This window comes from Coenobita brevimanus, chromosome 67, assembly GCF_032717465.1.
Source record: "Coenobita brevimanus isolate Jiangsu-jjx chromosome 67, ASM3271746v2, whole genome shotgun sequence".
NCBI lineage: Eukaryota > Metazoa > Arthropoda > Malacostraca > Decapoda > Coenobitidae > Coenobita > Coenobita brevimanus.
The window spans coordinates 21,211,537-21,232,151 of record NC_137020.1 but is presented as its reverse complement, the minus strand read 5'-3'; the positions used below and the strand labels follow the sequence as shown (position 1 = coordinate 21,232,151).

Genomic DNA, 20,615 nt, shown 5'->3' with positions numbered 1-20,615 from the left:
ATACCAACTCTAACGTATGGAAGTAGCTTGGACGTTGTTGGAAGGGCACAAGTCAAGAGTGAGAGCAGTGGAAATGAGTTATTTAAGAGGAGAGTGTGGAGTCACATGGAGAGACAGGCTGACAAATGAGGATATGAAGGAGCGTTGTGGTGTGGACGTGGATGTGATAGGGAGCGTTAGGAGGAATACACTGAGGTGGTTTGGCCATGTGGAGAGGATGGAGGGTGAAAGACTGACGAAGAGAGTGTATGTGAGTGAGGTGGAGAGGGGGAGAGGGAGGGGGAGGCCGAGGATGAGATGGAGGAATGGGGTGGAGAGGTATATAAGAGAGGGGGGTGTGAGTTGGGAGCAGGGCAGTGAAATGACGTGGGACAGGGCAACGTGGAGGCGATTTGTTTGTGGCCACCCCGAATGGGATTGAGGTGTCTGGCAATAGTTAGATAGATCCATCTGCTCTAACTCATATATTCCCAATCTTTTTTCCTTTATGCACTTATACTTTGCCATTTTCTCACTGTTGCAACTTCTCCACTCTTTTCACAGGAGCTGTTTCCTCCTGTCTTCCCCTTTGTCTCTTCACCTATTTTCTTTGCAGCCTTACCTTGGCCATCACTAAGTGATGGTCCAAGCTTCCATTCCCCCACCCTCTCCACACTCTTGCATCCAACACTTGTATTTTCATTCGCCCATGCACACACACGTAATCTATCATTGCCTTTCGTTCAGCAAGTTCACCATCCATCCTTGTCATGACTCTCCATGTATACCTGTGGATTATCTTATGCCAGAAGAATGTGTTGGCTATTGCCAACCCCTTACCAGCACAGATGTCCATCAAAGCACAACCATTCCCATCTACTTCAGCTGGCACACCCTACTGAACAACCTCTCCATCCACTCATACATTCCCTACTTTGCCATTCATGTCTCCAGTGAAAAAAAACTCTTGCTCCCCTCAGATTTATCCATACATGCTTCTACACTTATCCAAAACTCATCTTTCATTCTTGCCACTTGGTCCTCTGTCGGCACATACGCACATACAGTCGCCCAGGCTTGTATACCTATTTTCATCCTTGCCCATACAATCCTTGCTACCACTGCTCCATACTCTCCTATATTCTCCTTCCACTTCTTGCTTATCATCATACATACTTCCTCTCCTGCCCTCTCATTCTCATTAACTCCGCACGTATTCCTGAACCATACTCCCATTCTCTCATCCTTTCACCTTTCCATTTAGTTTCAGTCAATCCACAGACATCCACTCTTGCATCCTCAAGCACCTGAACAATCTCTCTGTCTCATTCACCTCTTCATTCTCTCCTCTCACATTCCATGTTCCCATCCTTAGAATGTCCTTTGTCCGTTCCTTCGTCGTCAAAATATGGTCCGTCTTGGTCCGAGGCTCTTTGTTCACTTGTTTAGTTAGTTCTTTTTATGGGGTTGGGCACAAACCACAAACTACCCTTTAGTCACCTCATATGACAAGCAGGGATAGTGGGGGAGTATTCTTGAAACTCCTCTACCCCCAGGGGTAAAATAAGGCTTTTTGGTAAAGAGTGCACAGGAAATTCTGTTTTATTGTGTCTTCCCTTATTGCTCCATGATGAGCATAACATTCATTGGTATTGACTATACATTCTAGACATTTGAGATGAGAATCACTAACTAGTTGCCCCTGAGAGGTACCGTATTATGTGAACAGTTAGCACCAATCACCCCTCAAATTTAAGTTTCTGTGGGCCATATCTGGACAGAACATGTTAACCCCTTTGACCAGGAATCAGTGGTTGAGTTAGTGCTTTATATGATTTCTTTGGTTGGTTGCAGGAACCATTTAGCATGATGTTCAGTGTAGTGTCACCTAAAGTTAGTGCCACATTGAGTGAATGGATGGTGAACACCCCTACCTAACAAGTTATTAACCTTTAGACCTTATATTAAGCACAATGAAATAGTGCACGGGCCACTCTGCAAGCCTCATGTGAGATGCAGTTTCCATTGGTTATAAAACAGTGAGTTAGAGATATAAACTTCTCTACAACGAATGAGCATGGCAGGGGTAATAGATAGATAATTCAGATTACTTACAGTAGCCCATACATTTGGTTATACAGATATACAGAGGTCCCCTACTTGCAAACAGCGAACTTACTAATTTTCGACTTTACAAATTTGTACTTTCAGTAAAATATTCAATAAATTACATGAGATGCTGGTATTCAACACTATTATAGAACAGGCTTTGTGTTAATGATTTTGCCAAACTGTAGGCTAATGTAAGTGTTCTAAGTACATTTAAAAGGCTTGTTAGGCTTGGCTAGGTTATGATGTTCAGTTGGTTAGGTGTAGTAAATGCATTATTGACTTCCACTTACAAGCAGTTTCTTGGAACATAAACCCGTTCATAAGTGGGGGACAACCTGTACTGTACTCATACTTCGGATGTACTGTATAAGACTGTAACATCTGTTTTGTAGGCTAGTTCTACATGACATATTATTATTTACAGGAAAGAGGTGCTGAGTCACTTTGCAGACACCCAGGCAGGTAGTGGCGGTTTGGGTGGTGGTGGTGGTGTGGCGGCTGAGGCCCCATCCAACATGCCTGAACCTCCACCCTCCTATGATGACTACCTCAAGTCTCTCCAGTCAAGTGGTCAGTTTGTCCTCTACTCAACTTTTGACTTCCTTTCAGTCTTTATTTTAAATTTACCTTTACCTGATTTTTGCATGTACAGTACCCTCGCGTCCAACACGCGTTTGTCCAGCACGATTCGTGTCCAGCACGGAGAGCAATAATTAGTAAGATTTAATTCGGTTTAATTACTGTAACACGGGTGCATTAGCATAACATGGACGGAGCTCTGAGAAGTGGGCAAAATCCGCAGAGTTCGCCTCTAGCACGATCACCCCTGGTCCAACACGGTCATACTGGACGTTCCCGTGATGCTGACAGCCAATAAAAACTTCCGATCAAGTAGCCTCCCCCGCCCATTATCGTGAGGTGATCGTGATGTCGCCCAATAAAAAACGCTTCTGCTCTCATGTGATGTTTTGTTTATATTTCTCCCGCCACAATGCCACTCAGTCGCATAATTCTCATTGGAAGGTGCTTTTTTCTTGCTGCATTTTCTGCCCTTGTTACTGCATTTTACGTTGCTCATGATGCCTAGGAAGCCTTATGAGAACCCCAAGAAGCGGTGGCACCCCTCTCAGGCCACCAAGCTAGAGAGCATCGAGAAGAAGAAAGGGGAGAGGAAAGTGGACATTGCCAAGGCCTACGACATGAATGAAGCCAACGTGAGGACCATAATAAAAAACCAAGACAAGATCCTGGCAGCAGTGAAGGCTTGCAGAGTGCTAGGACAGGCAGAAGCAGGACCTTCCATGGCTGTGGACGAAGATAGTGATTCTGAGTGTGATTTCGAAGGATTTATGAGGGAGGTTGAGGAGGAGCAGCAGCCATTACCTGCTAGTGACGCCAGCAGCCATCCTCCGGGGACCCAGTAGGACTACCTACAGCCTTGGATACCACCTTCCATTCCCAGCAAGCCCACCAACACTATCCTAAAAGGTTAGTTATCATTCATAGCACAGTACCATTTATTATAATTACAGTAGTACCAATATATGTATAGGTATATGGTAGGTATTTAGGGTGACTTTTCCTAGGGTTGCTGACATAATTCATTTTTCCCCATAAGCTCTGTTGTTTGTCCAACACGTTTTTGGTCCAACACGGGACCCATGCATGACAATATTACCGTGTTGGACGTGAGGGTACTGTGCTGCATTCAGCAGTCCTCAAGAACTGAGACAAGCACAGTCTTCACCAGATGGCAGTAATTTGACTTCATATATCAAAGGATGAGGACTTAATTATGCAGTGATTGTAAACCAGTACTAGCTGTGCGTTGCCATGTTAGGATCCCAAAGACAAAGCGTCGTATGATTCTTGTTGTGTGAAGTAGTATCTGTATGATCCTCTCACAAGGAAGTATTAAGATGCATTTTATCCTTTAGCACACAAAAATTAAATTACACATCTTCCTGTTGCTTTTTTTACATCACTTAATTGAGGTACAGCAGCATATTAAATGTTATTTGCAGCTTGCCAGTTTCCAGATGATTGTATCAGAATTGTGATGAGGGCATAAATTATTGCAAATTGAATTCACTTTCCAGTGGGGCCAAGTTTTAGCCTATATTTCTGTGCAAAGCTGACTCCGTACCTTCCTTACCCCTGTGCAGTTGTTGACTTTATACACGGTTTTTAATGGCCCATGTGTAGTGTACAACTTTCATGTATGGAGAGGCTCCCTGCTTACAGCTCTTCTCAACAAAGTGGAGTCAAAGGTTTTTTGTCTCATTAACTTCCCTCCTCTTACTGACTCCCTTCAACCTCTGTCTCTTCACCACACTGTTGCATCTTTATCTCTTTTCTGTTGCTACTTCAGTGGTCACTGCTTGCATCCCTCCACCACTCCAGCAGGCGTGTAGCATCCATCAAGCAGCAAACTTTGATCCCATTTCTGTCCAGCCCTGTAATGCAAGAATTAACCATTTTTCACAGTCCTTCATGTATGCAACAGGTCAACTCTGGAACTGTCTTCCTCTATTTGTACTTCCTACTCCGGTCTTTTAAATGCGGAGTGTCCAGGCATCTCGAAATGAATGGATCTTGAATTTGTCTCTCTCTCTCTCTCTCTCTCTCTTTTTTTGAAACGGTTTCACAGGCTTTTGGTCTTTTGTTCCTTCTCCTCTGCATAAAAAATATACGTGTACAAGCGTACTTAACCAGTGTGCACAAATGAATATGCATATAAAACCTACATATGTATACATATATATGCAGGGTGTATATATATATATATATATATATATATATATATATATATATACACTCGACCCTTGATTTGGCGGACCCCTTTTTCCTAGATTTCGGATTTCCCGGACACTGGCTGAGGCTGGACAATATTATCAAATCCCAGGCAAATGCCAGTACAAGTCCGGGATTCTCACAAAAAGTCCAGCCATTATTCTCTCATATAAACTATAAGCATTCTGCTGCACAACATGGCATAATTTTAGCAAGGTTTTAACTCAATAAAGGCCATTTGTAACACACACAAGAAGATATTTTCATACATGAAACGCATCTTGGCCACCAACCTGCTTCACGCCACCAGTTCATAACTCATGGCAATATCCCATTTGCCTCTTACCTTTCTCAAATGCCACTATAAATAGTTTAATGCATAACACAGTAAAATTTAAGGAAGGCTTGGACACAACAAAATTCATAAGTAATTAAAAAATATATATTTTCTTTCGGACAGAGTCAATGGGATCCATTCCTCCTCACTTGGCTCACCTGTCTCGGTGCTACTAAATACCGAATCGACATTTTTCACTGGAAAATATATATATATTTTTTTTTGCCTCAGTGGCTCATACACACCTAATTATTTGAAATCAGCTTTAAAGAAATGTACTTAATATAACGTAAGTAGTAAATTAGGTTTCAGAGCTAAAATGCGCCAATGTTAGCAGATATTTCCCCTTCAGATCGTCAGTGTTTGTATCTCAGTCAGCTGATGAGTGGTTGGCCAATGTTAGCAGATATTTCCCCTTCAGATCGTCAGCATGCCTTGACAGACTTCTATTTTGCATAAATATTTATTATGAGTACAAATAAATGTATCTGCATTGTAAATCTACATTTATACAAAACAAAAGTCCGTCAAGGCGAGTTGTTAGGCTAGAGGCAAAACACTTCTGCTAACTTCAAGCAATGGCGTGCCTTCGAATCTAGTCCTGTATTTCGGTAGATGTCACCACCACTGGGACAAACACATCCCTGCGCTGTTTAAATAGCATATTTTTCTTTGTTAAATACCCTGTAAAACAATTAACTCTAAGCTCTTGGCCACCCCGTCTGGGATACATGGCGTCTGGCAATGAATGAATGAATGAAAAATATCTACACTTGTGTGAAACTGTGAATCATGGTAATGTCATATACTGTAATATAAATAATACAAATAGAACACGTACAGTATATACGGTATAACATAGCATGAATTGTTTATATTTATCATAAACGGAAGTTAAAATATCGTTGATGGCACGTGATGGCAGCTTGCTATTTCAGTGGTCCTATATTATTTAATTTCTGCTACATTTAGTGCAAGTTAGGTTCTTAATACATAGTTTATTCAGACTGTAAATTATGCCTAGTGGGTATCTTGACTCACTCAGTCTCTGTGTGGGCAGAAATTTAATGTTGAGTAAATACTGGGACTCAACATTTTGCTCACTCCCTGCGCGCATGCGAACAAGACAGTCCAGAATTTAATTTTTTCATGAGAGATTTGTTTTCAAAACAAACGCACGAGGACTAATGCTTAAAATAATACAATTTAGACTACTTGTTGTCTGGTTAGGTTAGATAAAGTAAGGTACAGTGAGTCCTCGAAATATGAAAACCCGATGTACGAATTTTCGATGGTACAAAAGTGATTAATATAGGACAAATTCTATAATACGAAAGTCGATACTCGATACGAAAGGAAATACACAAATAGCCTGATTATCCAGACTATATGGTGTGAATAAGTGCCTGAATACTCTGAAAGCACGATTAATCTGGCGGAAACAAAACACAAGTACTGTTAGATTGATTTATTTACCGGTAAATGTACAGTGAAAGATACAACTATCTTCCCAGTTCAGTCTGAAGAAAATTTACACCAGGCGAAATACAATGAAAACCCTGTTTCTACTAGTGCATGTTTCAAATGATTCGATTTTTCCACGCTATATTCGTCAGACTTTGGAAAGATACTTCTGTCTTTCGTTGTACACTTGAAGCAGCAGAAAGACCTTACCAATTCAATTCATGATCCTCCAGTTTGTTTCTGTAATTTTCTGACAACTTTCAGTTTGGTAAATTATTTTTTCTTGCTGAAAAATTTCCTTCCCGTTATTATCGTCACTTTCACCTACGATTGTTTCCAGTGCAGTGGAAGAAACTCAGCGTGCTCAAAGGTGGATATCGTTTCCCAATTTTCCAACTGGAGGTTAGGTTAGGTTAAAAAATTATTAGGTACAGATAAGCTCGGTTAGGCCAGGTTTAGTTAAACACTTAGGGAAGAACAGTCCTTTCCGCCATTATGTTAACGAAATAAACAAGAGTTGTCACACCAGAACAGCTAAAAATTACGGGGAAACAGATTTAATAAGAAATGTGTACTGTATTTACTTACCAAGAAATAAACTGAAAAATATAACAGACCATCAGGAAGAACTGATTTGGTAAGGTGCTTTTACTGCTTAAAGTTTAGCCCCCTCAGTGGCTGTGGGTTCAGAAATTTGCGTGCTTCCGTGGTCGGCCTTGGGACCATTTTTTCAATCAATCAATCATTTCCTGTGGCACCCTCGGGGATGCATAGGACCTCGATGAACTCACACCACCACATCCTATCTTGTGCTAACTCCTCAAGATCTCCCCAACACTCATCTCCAGCTTCCCGTCTCATTGTCCTCACCCACGTCTCTTTTGGCCTTCCCCTACCTCTCCTACCAAGTGCCACCCACCCTGGTGTACCTCGTACTATTCCCTGTCTCCTATACACATGTCCTAGCCACTTCCATCGTGAGAACCTAACATATTCATCGACCGGCTGCACTCCCGTTATTTCTCTAATTCTACTATTTGGTATCCTTTCCCACCACTTAACTCCTAATATTCTTCTAAGTGCTTTATTTTCAAACACCAAGAATTTATTTTCCATAGTCACTGTGCTGTACCAAGACTCGTGTCCATAAATTAAGATACTCCTAACCATTACCTTATAAAGTTTGATTTTTGTATGCACAGAGAAATTGTTATTATTCCAAACATTTTTAAGCATTCCCATTGCCTGATTAGCCTTCTTTAACCTTTCCTCGAATTCAAAGTTCAAAGAACCATCCTTGGCTAAATAAGTACCTAAATATTTAAACCTATCAACTTGCTTTACAACCATACCTCCAATTACACATTCCTGCGCATTTTCCATATTCATATTGATTATTTCAGTTTTTCCACAATTAATAACCAAACCCACCTTGCGACCTTCACTCACCAAACAGTCCAACACTCTCTGCATCTCTTCTGGCCCATCACAAATCAAAACTATGTCATCTGCATAATCTAAATCCAAAAGTTTCCTGTTCTCTCCCCAAAGTATACCTGCACCGGTTTCTGTTCCAACGCGTTTCATAATGTAATCAATGACCAATATAAATAGTAAAGGTGATAGAACACCACCTTGAATTACTCCGGACTTGACTTCAAACGAATCACTCAGACAACCATCAACCATCACTTTACAAAATGTGTCCTCATGCATGTTCATAATGACCCTCACAAACTCCTCTGGTATTCTATAATGTCTCATGATCTTCCCCATAGTCTCTCTCGAAACACTATCAAAAGCCTTTTCAAAATCAACAAAACAAAGACTTAACGGTACTCTCATTTCATTAACTTGCTGCATCAAATGCCTAACTATAAAGATCTGATCATTGCAACCACGTCCCTTTCTAAAACCAGCCTGTTCATCCCTCAGAATACCCTCAACCACCGGCTCCAACCTATTTAACAACACTCTACTGAAAACTTTCAAAGCTATCGGTGACAAAGAGATTCCCCTCCAATTACCACATTCACTAAGGTTTCCCTTCTTGAACTTTAACAATTACACCATTCTTCCAAACTGATGGCAGTAACCCCGTCACCCATATCTTATTGAATAGCTTGGTCAAGATCATTATTAATCTATCCCCTCCACTTTAAACATTTCCGGAAATAAACCATCCTCCCCTGGTGCCTTATTATTCTTTAACTGTTTTACTGCTTTCTCCACTTCTGCAAGCCTCAACTCTCCTGTTTCTATATTTAAATCTTCCTGAGCAGACGGTATATCCTCTTCTGGTGGTATTGGTCTATTAAGAACTGTCTCAAAATGCTCTTTCCATCTGTTTTTAATATCTCCATCTTTGGTCAATAAATTTCCTTCCCTGTCTCTAACTGGTATTTCCTTGCGTTTACCTGCATTACCACTCAGTTCTCTAATCGATTCATATGCTATTCTTTGACTCTGTCCATCATTTTTGTTTATTAAGATTTCAGTCTCTGCAACCTTTTCATCCACACATCTTCTTTTATCTCTCCTAGCTAACCTTCTTACTTCTGAATTCAAACTCCAGTACGCAGCTCTTGCTAATTCAATCTCTCGTTCATCAACGCATTGCATCTCACTCCTCAATTTAGCCTCACCTCTCTTTTTTATCATATCCCACGTTTCCTCTGATATCCATTTCTTTCTCCTGAATCTATGTCTCCTTCCAATCGTACATTCAGCAGTCTCATGCAAAACTTTGTTCACATCCTCCCACATCTCATCTACACTTCTCTCCCCTTCTTCCAACGTTTCCAACACCAAAAACCTATTTCTGCATTCTAATCTGAATTCCTCTTTTTCTTCTCCTTCCCTTCTAAGCTTAACAATATTGTATCTACCAACACCAGATTTTTCCTTCTTCTGATTTTTAAGTTAAAACCTTATTTTTGCAATGCTGAGTTGATGGTCACTACCAATATCCGCTCCCCGTTTAACATGAACATCTAGCAGAGAACTTCTATGCCTCCTACTGATAGCGATGTGATCAATCTGATTTTTATATTTTCCACACGGCAACACCCAAGTTGTCTTGTGTATATTGCAATGCTGAAAGAGTGTGCCACCGATGACTAAGTCATTTGCTAGACAGAAGCTTCCAAACCTCACTCCGTTTTCACTCATCCTACTACCAACTCCCATCTTACCCATACATGCCTCAAATCCCTCATTTGAACAGCCCATTACTGCATTAAAGTCTCCAACGCAGATCAAAACATCATGTCTAGGTACCCTTCCTACTCCTTCTTGCAACTTTTCATAAAATGTGTCTTTCCTTTCATCGAGTGCATCATTAGTAGGTGCATAACACACAAACAGACTGATGTTGCCATGATTTGATTTAAACCATGCGTATAACAATCGCTCATCTATAGGATCCCACTCACATAAAGCCTTATTTGCCTTACAACCCAGCAACAATCCTATCTATCTATCTATCTATATACCTAGGCTGCTTCCCCCAAGGAAAGGGAGGTAGCCGAGACAGGACGACTCACTCTCCATTTACTCATCCATTCAAACACATTCATTCGCATCTTAGCCCCAAAGGGGAGAACGGACAGATCCTCACCGCATCACACCGCACAAGGGTCAACTGCGCAATGCAAGCAGTGACATCCACAGCAGGGCCCGACAGCAGAACTGGTTTACCCCTGCCACATCATAACAGACCCATCCCCTTACCCGCACCTGACCTGACTAGCTGATCAGACCAAATGCGGGAGAATATCCCCTCAGGGCTGCGTCATCACTTATTCATTCACAATTTCTCTCCATTTATTTCTGTCACGCACAGCCACTCTTCCTTGCTCAACAGACATCCCTCTCGCATCCAGCGCTCTCTTCACACTGTCCATCCATCCTATTCGTGGTCTTCCTCTCAGTCTTACACCTCTCACATCAGATCTAGTTATCTTTTTCACCAATCGCTCATTATCCATTCTCTCCATATGCCCAAACCATTGCAACACCCTCTGCTCAACTCTACCAGCCATCTCCCGAATAACTCCAGTTCTCCTTCGCACTTCATCATTTCGCACTCGATCCATACGCGTCACGTCACACATACTCCTCAGACATCTCATCTCCATTACATTCAAACTTTTCCTCTCTGCTACACCCATATTCCATGTTTCAGCCCCATATAACGCAGTCGGTACCACAACACCCTCATACAGCCTTCTCTTTACATCCATTCTAAGCGAACGACATTTAAACACTTTTTTCATTCCTCCCAGCACCTTTCCTACTTCATTAATTCTAAACTTCACTTCTGCATCTATTCTTCCATCCACAGCAACATGTGACCCTAGATATTTAAAACAATCTACCTCCTCAAGCAACTCACCATTCAAAACTATATTCATCCCCCTACCATCTATCAACCTAGTACACTTCATCACTTTACTCTTATTCTCATTTACTTTCAATTTCCTCCTTTCACACACCCTTCCAAACTCCTCTACCAACTGTCTCAATTTCTCCTCTGAATCAGTCACCAATGCAGTATCATCTGCAAACAGCAGTTGCTTCAGATTCCACTCTCCTCCATCAACATTTACCAGACTCAGACCACCTAAAACTCTTGCATTCACCTCCCTTACAACACCATCCATGTAAATATTAAACAACCAAGGCGACATCACACATCCCTGTCGCAGCCCCACTCTCACGGGAAACCAATCACTCACAGCATTTCCCACTCTTACACACGCTCTACTATTTACATAAAAACTTTTCACCCCTTTTAGTAACCTACCATCAAGTCCATACAATCTTAAAACAGTCCACAAAGCCTCCCTATCAATTCTATCATACGCTTTCTCTAAATCCATAAATGCCCAAAACACATCCTTGCCTTTTGCTAAATACTTTTCACACACTTGTCTCACAGCAACAATCCTACTCCCTGATAATGCATTCCGTCCTGTCGGCCAGATATCAATAAACGTATACCATCCTCCAAATCCAACTTATCGACTCCAGTTAATCTAGTTTCTGTCAGAGCACAAATATCAAGTCCGTAATTTTGAAAAACCTTCACTAACTCATCGATTTTACCGTCATGATTTAGCATTCTCACATTCCAGTTACCAATTTTAATTGTATTTTTTGCATTGACAAAGGAATTAGATTGTAATTGAGGCAACCGTGAGATTCTTAGCACCCCCTGCCCATTTAAGGGCTGCACGGGACTGGGGGCCATTATTGTTCTTTCAGAGTCCATCAAGGTTTCTTTGGCTAACTTCCTGAACACCTCGCCATTGTGTTGCAGTCGCAGTAGGCAGCTAACTTGCCTGATTGCCCACACCCGAAAGACCCAGCTATGCTGTAGCCAGTCACGTGCTGGCATGCTTCCCAGCCATTTCACTCTTAAGGAGTTCCTCTGCCTGAGAAAGCAACCACCCCCCTGCTCCCGAGGGCTTTTGATCTGTGTAGGTAGAGGGCGATCACTCCCTCACTAGCCATATACAGTGTATATACAGTGTATAGGCTACACTCAAAATTCTAAAATCAATTTCTTTTTCTTACATATGTGAAAAAACTTGTCTGGCACACCTGGCTTTTTTTTTTTTAAATTATTTTTTTCCCTAAACTCATCCTGTTATTTGCTATGATTCGTGTAAGAATTAATAAAATTAGGATGCGTGTTACATCAGCATGTAAACATCGGCGAAAACATCTGGGACAAAGTGAACTGTGAACGCCAGACTGCTTGAGATGGTAGAGTAGGGTCATGTAAACACACCAGTGACCTTCGTTCCCTTCCCGTAATTGCTCACAGCTTCTAATAGCTCACCCTAACTCAACGTCGCTAACACCAGTACAGTAAGGCGTTGTTCAGGGCCAGCAGCTATGAAAGCGATAATGGAATACATTATTGTTTGTATCAATCCTCTCTCTTTCACACATACACATAAGAACAAACAAAAGAATGAGCAATAAATGTACACTAACTCTAAGGAGCAGAAATAACTGTGCTCAGTCGGTCCGAAATATATTGGGAAGAGTAATACTGAACGAAGAATGTGGAACTGACTGCTAACCTACGAGAACATATGGGACGAAAGCGTTTTTTTTTTTTTCTGATTAGCAATAATTTTTGTTCCATATCGTCTCTTAAAACTGTAAAACCCATACTCTTTCATGTAAGCATACAGCCTAAAGGCCTTACCAATTCAGTTCATATTCCTCTAGTTTGTCTTCTATATTTTTCTTACTATTTTCAGGGTGATAAATTATGCTCTCTTGCTGAAAGAAACTTACTCAAAATTTGGGTGCATGTAACATAAGCATGTAAACATCAGCGAATACATCTTGAGTGAAGAGAACGCCTGACTGATGGGATGGTAGAATAGGGCTGTGTAAACACACCTGTGACCTTCATTCGCTTCCCGTAATTGTTTGCAGTTTTTTATAACTTGCCCTAACTCAACGTCACCGACACCGAAACAGTGAAGTGTTGTTCAAGGCAGGCAGCTATGAAGGACTTAATGGAATACTGTATGAAAAATTCAAAATGGGTGTGGTGCATAGTGCCGCACTCGCTTGCCGAGAGAAAACGAACTAACCCCTCTCTGGTAAACAAATTTTCGTGCGCTCCTCAGTTGAGTCCACGTCCCTGCTCTCCTCACAGCTTCGCTGTACGTGAGGATATTTTCACAGCCCTTCACCTTTTTGTATTGTTTCGTCATGCCTCCCAAGTGCCCTGCATCACCTCCAGCATTTGGGGAGCCTGCTGCAAAGAAGCAGCAGCACCGTACTCTAATTCTGGATAGGAAATTGGAAATTATAAGACCCCATGAGGAAAGGCAGGGAGTCTCGGAGACTGGGCGTGCTTTAGGCCTTGCTGTTTCCACCGTTGGGACTGCGATGAAGAAAAAGGAGATGTACAAGAATATGGCCACCTCCTCTACAGTTGTATACAGGTATTGCTTACTTCTTAATAAGGGGGGGGGGTAAAGTTTAGGTGGGGGTCTGAGGGGGCTCCTGGGATGCATTCCCCCATTTATATGTATATTTCAGTGGGGAAAATCGTTCTGATATACGAAATTTTGAATTACGAAAGTTTTTTTTTAGTCCCTATCCCTTTCGTATATTGAGGACTTACTGTACTGTAATTGCTTTGGATGATGTGAGGGGGCAACACCACGGCCTTCTCAAACTGTGGCAACATGGGTCTTGTGGTGTGCATGTGTGAAGGGAGTGAGCAAAATGTTAAAGTCCCAGTATTTACTCAACATTAAATTTTTGCCCACACAGAGACTGAATGAGTCAAGATACCTACTATACGTAATTTATAGTCTGAATAAACTACGTATTAAGAACCTAACTTGCACTAAATGTAGCAGTAATTAAATAATATAGGACCATTGAAATGGCGGGCTGCCATCACGTGCCATCAATGATATTTTAATGTCCATTTATGATAAATACAGTAATCCCTCCACTATCCGACGTTATAGAGCCATAGGCATGTTCGGAAAGTGGTCCTGTCCGGATAGTGGGCACCAGCCTCCTGGACTTGTACTTATGGACCCTGACTCAGAAAAACACCTATACAACTCCCTCTGGACATGCATAGCACCTACTTAAGACCCAAATCACACCAATAAGGGACATAAAAGACTGAAATAAATGCAAACGAAGCATAAAATGAGGTTTTTGAGGTAGGTTCATACAATATTAAACATTCTGGGTACTTACAAGTCCCTGGCTCCTGGACTGGTAGTTATGGACCCTAACCTAGCCTAACTCAGAAAAACACCTGCCTACTGCACATGCATAGCACCTAAGACACAACATATTCACACCAATAAGGGACATAAAAGAGTGAAATAAGGTGTTTGAGGTAAGTATAGTATGGAAAATGCAGTACAGTACAGTATGAAACATTCTGCCTAATTACAGCAAGTCCCTGGCCATCTCGATGAATAACCGCCTCCTCTCAGACTCTGACAGTAAGAAGGATTTCCTGAAGCACTTGCAGTACACTGTTCATGAAGTCTTGCACTGATCTTAGTCATTCGCACTCAGAAGTCCATTCTCTTCACACTGCGCACTCTTGTCCTACTTATGCTCCATTGTAACTTAATAAGTGTTGCACTCTGCACCTTAAGTCTTTCCACTCATAAAATCAATTTCAAAACAAATCACAAGTTTATTCACGTTAAATTTAGTTTTAAAAATTTGTCTTTTCACTCAAATTTCTACTTTCTTTACAATACTGTATGCACTGTTTTTCTTTCACTGCACAACACTAAATTCTCGTGTGATCTAGTGGAGAAGTTCTTGCCATTTAATCACTGTCATAGTCTGAGAGTATCGCTGGCAGGTGACCTAGGGGTGCGTCGCTGAGTTGTGGTGATGGCGTACCCACTGCAGACGACTCAGAAGATTGACGCAAACTCACGTCGAGCGGTGACTCCACCGTGGCTGATGTGCTGGGCTGTGGCTCGGAGCATGAGGGCGTGTCTTGGGGAGGCAACGGAGTGGAGCCAGGGCTGGGCACAGCGAGGGTCACGGACCTGAAAAAGCTGTCAGTCGTTGATTGACGCAAGGAACGATGATTCTGACGATTTATGATGCGCTGCCTGAAAGCACGCACTTCCTCCACAAGTCCCAAGGGCCCCATCTCCCTGTCACAGTCCAGATGCTCCAGGTAGTCCAGAACGAACTCTAGGTGTTCCCGGAGTGCTTTCAGCTTGGGGATGGCTGGAGTTGTGTCATGCTGAGAGGAGTCCACATCATCATTGCCGTCCTCGTCGGAATCGTCAAGCTGGGTACTGACACCTGCAACTGAAGATGCGATCTCGATATCAGACAGGGTCTGATACCCAGGATCGCCCTCGTCGTCATCCAACCACTTACGCATTTCTTCCACATCAACATCGTCGCCGTGCACACCTAGACATGCATGGAAGTCATCCACGTCAAAACCTAGGAAATCGTACTCCACATCCGTTCCGAGAAGCAGACGAGACCAACCATTTTCTAGAGTCTTGACAGGGATTTCCTTCCATGCACTGGCCCAGTTGTAAATGGCAGACTTGATGTTGTAACAGCGAAGGTTTTCCAAAGTCCGCTGGCCTCACGTGTCCTGTCCCTCCCTGTGCTCGTCCTCTTCCTCGAGAACAACCATCACCTCATCCAGGAACTTCCGTCGGTATAGGCGCTTCGTTGCGACGATCACTCCTTGGTCCATTGGTTGGATGAGAGCAGTAGTATTAGGTTTGCAGAAGCATGCACCTAATGTGGCCATTCTCAGCCACCAAGTCCTTGTCGCACGGGTGGGCAGGTGCATTGTCAAGATGAAGGAGGGCTTTTACCTGGTCGCGTGGGATTCCCAGTTTCTCCGTCTGGTAATGTATGACCTCCTTGACGAAATGGCGGTGGAACCAGTCTTTGAAGATCTGGGCTGTGAACCATGCCTTCAAGGAATGGTACCAGACAACAGGAAGGACATCCATCACCTCGAAGACACCGAGGCTGCTTTGCATGGCCAACAATAATGGGCTTAAGCCAGTGCATGCCGTTAGCATTGGCACAACACAAAGCAGATATCCGTTTCTTGGAGAGCTTGCGGCCAGGTACACGCTTCTCCGTCTCCTCGGCTGGAGTGTTCGTAGGCAAAGAGCGATAGAGTAAACCAGTTTCGTCAGCGTTGTAGACTTGACCGAGAGTGAGGCCCTCCCTGTCGATCAAGCCCTTCATCTTGTGCCGAAACTTCTCTACTCCATCCACGTTAGCGTCCAAAGCTTCGCCATGAGACTTACGGTTGGTAAGGCCATGTCGTAACTTAAACGCAAAGAGCCAACCCTCGGATGCCTTGAAGTCTAGGGCGTCGTGAAGCCTTGCGAACTTCTCAGCAGCAGCCTTCAGCTCCGTACCACGTACCATCACACCAGCAGCACGTTGCAGTCGATACCAAATCAACGTGGAGCTGTCGACTTCAGCAAATTTGGGAGTAAACTTCATCTTCCTTTCCACGTTGAGTTTGCTTTTCGACGAGAAGTCAGCCATGTACTGCATGAGTTTGTCTCGGGATCTCTTAATATCAAACAAAGTAGATCGGGCCAGGTTAAACTCACAGAGGATGCATGAAGAAGACCATACCGCATCTACTTTCTCCAATATCTCCCGCTTCTTCTCCAGAGTCAGTACCACTCTCTTCCTCTTCTTAGGCGGCGGGGCCATCATCACACACGCGAAGGAGAGGCATGAGAGCAGCAGGAGTGCCTGCAGCAGGTAAGGCACCACCACAAAAGCGAGAACGTGGGGAGCCATGACGACGAGCATTCACTCATGACAAGAGACAGACGGAAAGTGGAGAGGAAGCAGGGGTGCTCTAGCGGACGTCGGAGGAATGACGCACCACAACATAGCTGTCCCACGCCGCGCGCGCCAAGTTCAAATTACGGGCGGGATCCACCCCCCCGGACCGTTTTTGGGAATATTGGATTCCGGGACGATTATGTCCGGATAGTGGGGATGTCCGGAAAGTGGGCGTCCGGAAAGTAGAGGGATTACTGTATAAACAATTCACGCTACGTTATATATCCGTGTTCTGTTTTGTATTAGTAATCACTGTAATATCCGGACGCCCAATATCCGAACATCCCCACTATCCGGACATAAGAATGTTTCATACTGTACTTTTTTCCATGCTATACTTACCTCATTTCACTCTTTAATGTCCTTTATTGGTGTGAATAGGGTGTTAGGAGCTATGCATGTGCAGTAGGAAGGTGTTTTTCTGAGTTAGGCTAGGTTAGGGTCCATAAGTACCAGTCCAGGAGCCAGTCACCAGAATGTTTATTATTGTATGAACCTACTTCTAAACCCTCATTTTATGTTTCTTTTGCATTTATTTCAGTCATTTATGTGCCTTATTGGTGTGATTTGGGTCTTAAATAGGTGCTATGCATGTCCAGAGGGAGTTGTATAGGTGTTTCTCTGAGTTAGGGTCCATAAGTACAAGTCCATAAGCTGGGGCCCAATATCCGGACAGAACCAATATCCGGACCTACCTATGGCTCTATTACGTCGGATATTGGAGTGATTACTGTATTTATATTACGGTATATTACATTATTATGATTCACAGTTTCACACAACAGTGTAGATATTTAACAAAGAAAAATATGCTTTTTAAACAGCGCGGGGATGTGTTCGTCCCAGTGGTGGTGACATCTACTGGAATACTAGACTTTTCAGAAGCCCCCCATTTTTGCTGAATCCTGATTTTCTATTAGTAATTAAATTAAGCACAAATTTTTGACTGAATTTCAAATAATTATGTGTGCAAATCTTTATGGTGATAAAAATTAAAATATTTTCCAAATTAAAATTGCCGATTCGGTCCAAGATCGAGATCACATTCAATGACTGCGTGTTTGTATCTCAGTCAGCTGATGAGTGGTTGGCTAACCTTGTGGTGTTCTATTCCTTGTTCATTTTCCTCTTTTTTTCCTCGGCTTTCTAATGCTCCTCTATCGTACCCTCCACATTCTCGTCAACAACTGTCTAATCAACCATTCTTAGGGTTGTAGCTAGCAAAATACTGCTATTGTATCAGTTGTTATTATTGTTATTGTGTCAGTGTTACTATTTTATGTACTGTGTATGTTAGTTATCTTGGTATATGTAACTTACATGCCAGAATACTCTAGAATATCGGAATAATTGCCGGACAGTATTGGAGAATTCAAACGAAGGATGGTAATAGTCTAGGGAATAGAATACGGGGCCGGACTTTTGGGATTCCCGGACTGGTCTTCTCCCCTTTTAATCCGGAAAATCGAGGGTCGAGTGTATATGCAGTATACAGTATATATATATATATATATATACAGTAATCCCTCTAATATCCGGACGCCCAATAACCGAACATCCCCACTAACCGAACCTTATCGTCCTGGGATCAAACATTCCCAAAATGGTCCGAAAATCCAAAAAAATTGGGAAAAAAAATCGATTTTTTGCCGTCCGTAATTTGAACTTGCCGCGCGCGCGTCCAGAGCATTGTTTTGGTTCGTCATTCCTCCGACGTCCGATAGAGCGCCGCTGCATCCTCCCCACTTCCCGCCTGTCTCTCACCGCGACAAGACCTACGCTCTTCGCCATGGCTTGGGAAAAGTTAATGTGCAACACTTAAATTTAATGGAACATTATTTGGACTAAAGTGAACACTGTGAAAAGAACGGACTTCTGTGTGTTAGTGACTAAGTTCAGTGCAAGACTTCAGGAAGAGTGTAGTGCAAGTGCTTCAGGAAATCGTTCTTACTGTCAGAGTCCGAGAGGAGGCGGTTATTCATCGAGGTGGCCAGGGACTTGCTGTAAGTAGCCAAAATGTTTCATGTTGTACTATTTTCCATACTATATTTACCAGAATGTTTCATATTGTATTTTTTCCCATACTATACTTACCAGAAAGTGTCATACTGTACTTCTTTCCATACTAAACTTACCTCATTGCATGTGCAGTAGGAATGTGTTTTTCAGAGTTCGGTTAGGTTCGGTTAGGTTAGGTTCGGTTAGAGTCCATAAGTACCAGAATGTTTATTAATGTATGAACATACTTCTAAACCCACATTTTATGTGTCTATTGCATTTATTTCAGTCATTTATGTGCCTTATTGGTGTGATTTGGGTGTTAAATAGGTGCTATGCATGTCCGGAGGGAGTTGTATAGGTGTTTCTCTGTGTTAGGGTCCGTAAGTACAAGTCCATAAGCTGGGGCCCAATATCCGGACAAAACCAATATCCGAACCTACTGATGGCTCTATTGATCCGGATATTGGAGTGATTACTGTATATATATACAGTGAAATTTCATATTTCGATGGACATATGTACCTAAAAATCACCGCGAAATTCAAATCATCAAAATTTAAACTGAATTTCTTATAGGAAAAATTAGTTTGGATCCGGGGCCTCCGAACCTAACTCCCTAAAACCATGATTTTTTGCCCACACCTCCTGTAAACTGTATGAACTATATTTGTGGTTAAGTAACTGTAGTTCTGCATTGTATTGCCATACTGTCAGCAAGTGTATACTTTGTGTATTTCTGCCCTTTCCTGTATTGCCATTTCTCCTTTGGCTGCGAAGATTTAGAGGTGACAGGCTGCTCCCGTACATTACCACTGCCACCCAAAGAACCACTCTTGCTTGCCATCTTGAAATAGATAGTGACAAAAATACAAAGTAAATACACACAACTAAATTGCAGTGAAATGTATGTCCACATATGGAAGGTACAGGCTGAAAGTGCAGCACTTGGCTGTAGAGGGCTGCTGGCAGGACAGTTGCAAGATGGCCGCCGACAGCAGAGCATCGCCTTGCACATGTCTTGTTGTTGGTGGTGCCTACTCCCATCTGGGAGCTCTTGTCCTTAAACAACATGACTATTTTTTACCTCACTCTTGTTCATTTCTATGTTGCGCCTTCTACTCATAATTACCGTACGTCTCTTCATTTCAGTATTCTGCCTACTGTATTTGAAAACACCTGTAATTCATTTTGTTGTAGTATTTCTACTATTGATTCTCTTCCTTTAATTTCTCATGTTATATCTTTGAGTTATTAAAGTACTGATTAATTAATAATAAGTATATTTATAGAATGACTGGGAATCGTCCAGGGTGAGAATTGTCCTGACGGGAAATCGTCTATGTTTTGACGGGGAATTATCTGACGGGCGAATTGACTTGACAGTGAATTGTCTTGGAACCATATCATATGTGTTTCATACACTGTATGAATAAATGATGTTGATTTTCATTCTCTTTTTGACACATGTCACATACGATATTAGGTTAAGCTCATACTTTTTCTTATAATTTTCCTTCACTTCTAGCATTTTGGTTTGCATAAAAAA

The 20,615-nt window shown here is 42.3% G+C and overlaps 1 protein-coding gene across 1 annotated transcript in view; it reads left to right on the top strand.

The window, feature by feature from the left end:
* Nucleotides 1-20,615, top strand: part of spartin — a 556,986-nt gene that overhangs the window by 92,537 nt on the left and 443,834 nt on the right. Inside the window, exon 4 of the mRNA XM_080276831.1 lies at nt 2,516-2,661. Coding sequence (XP_080132957.1) covers nt 2,516-2,661 — 146 coding nt within the window. The remainder of the gene's footprint in view (nt 1-2,515; nt 2,662-20,615) is intronic.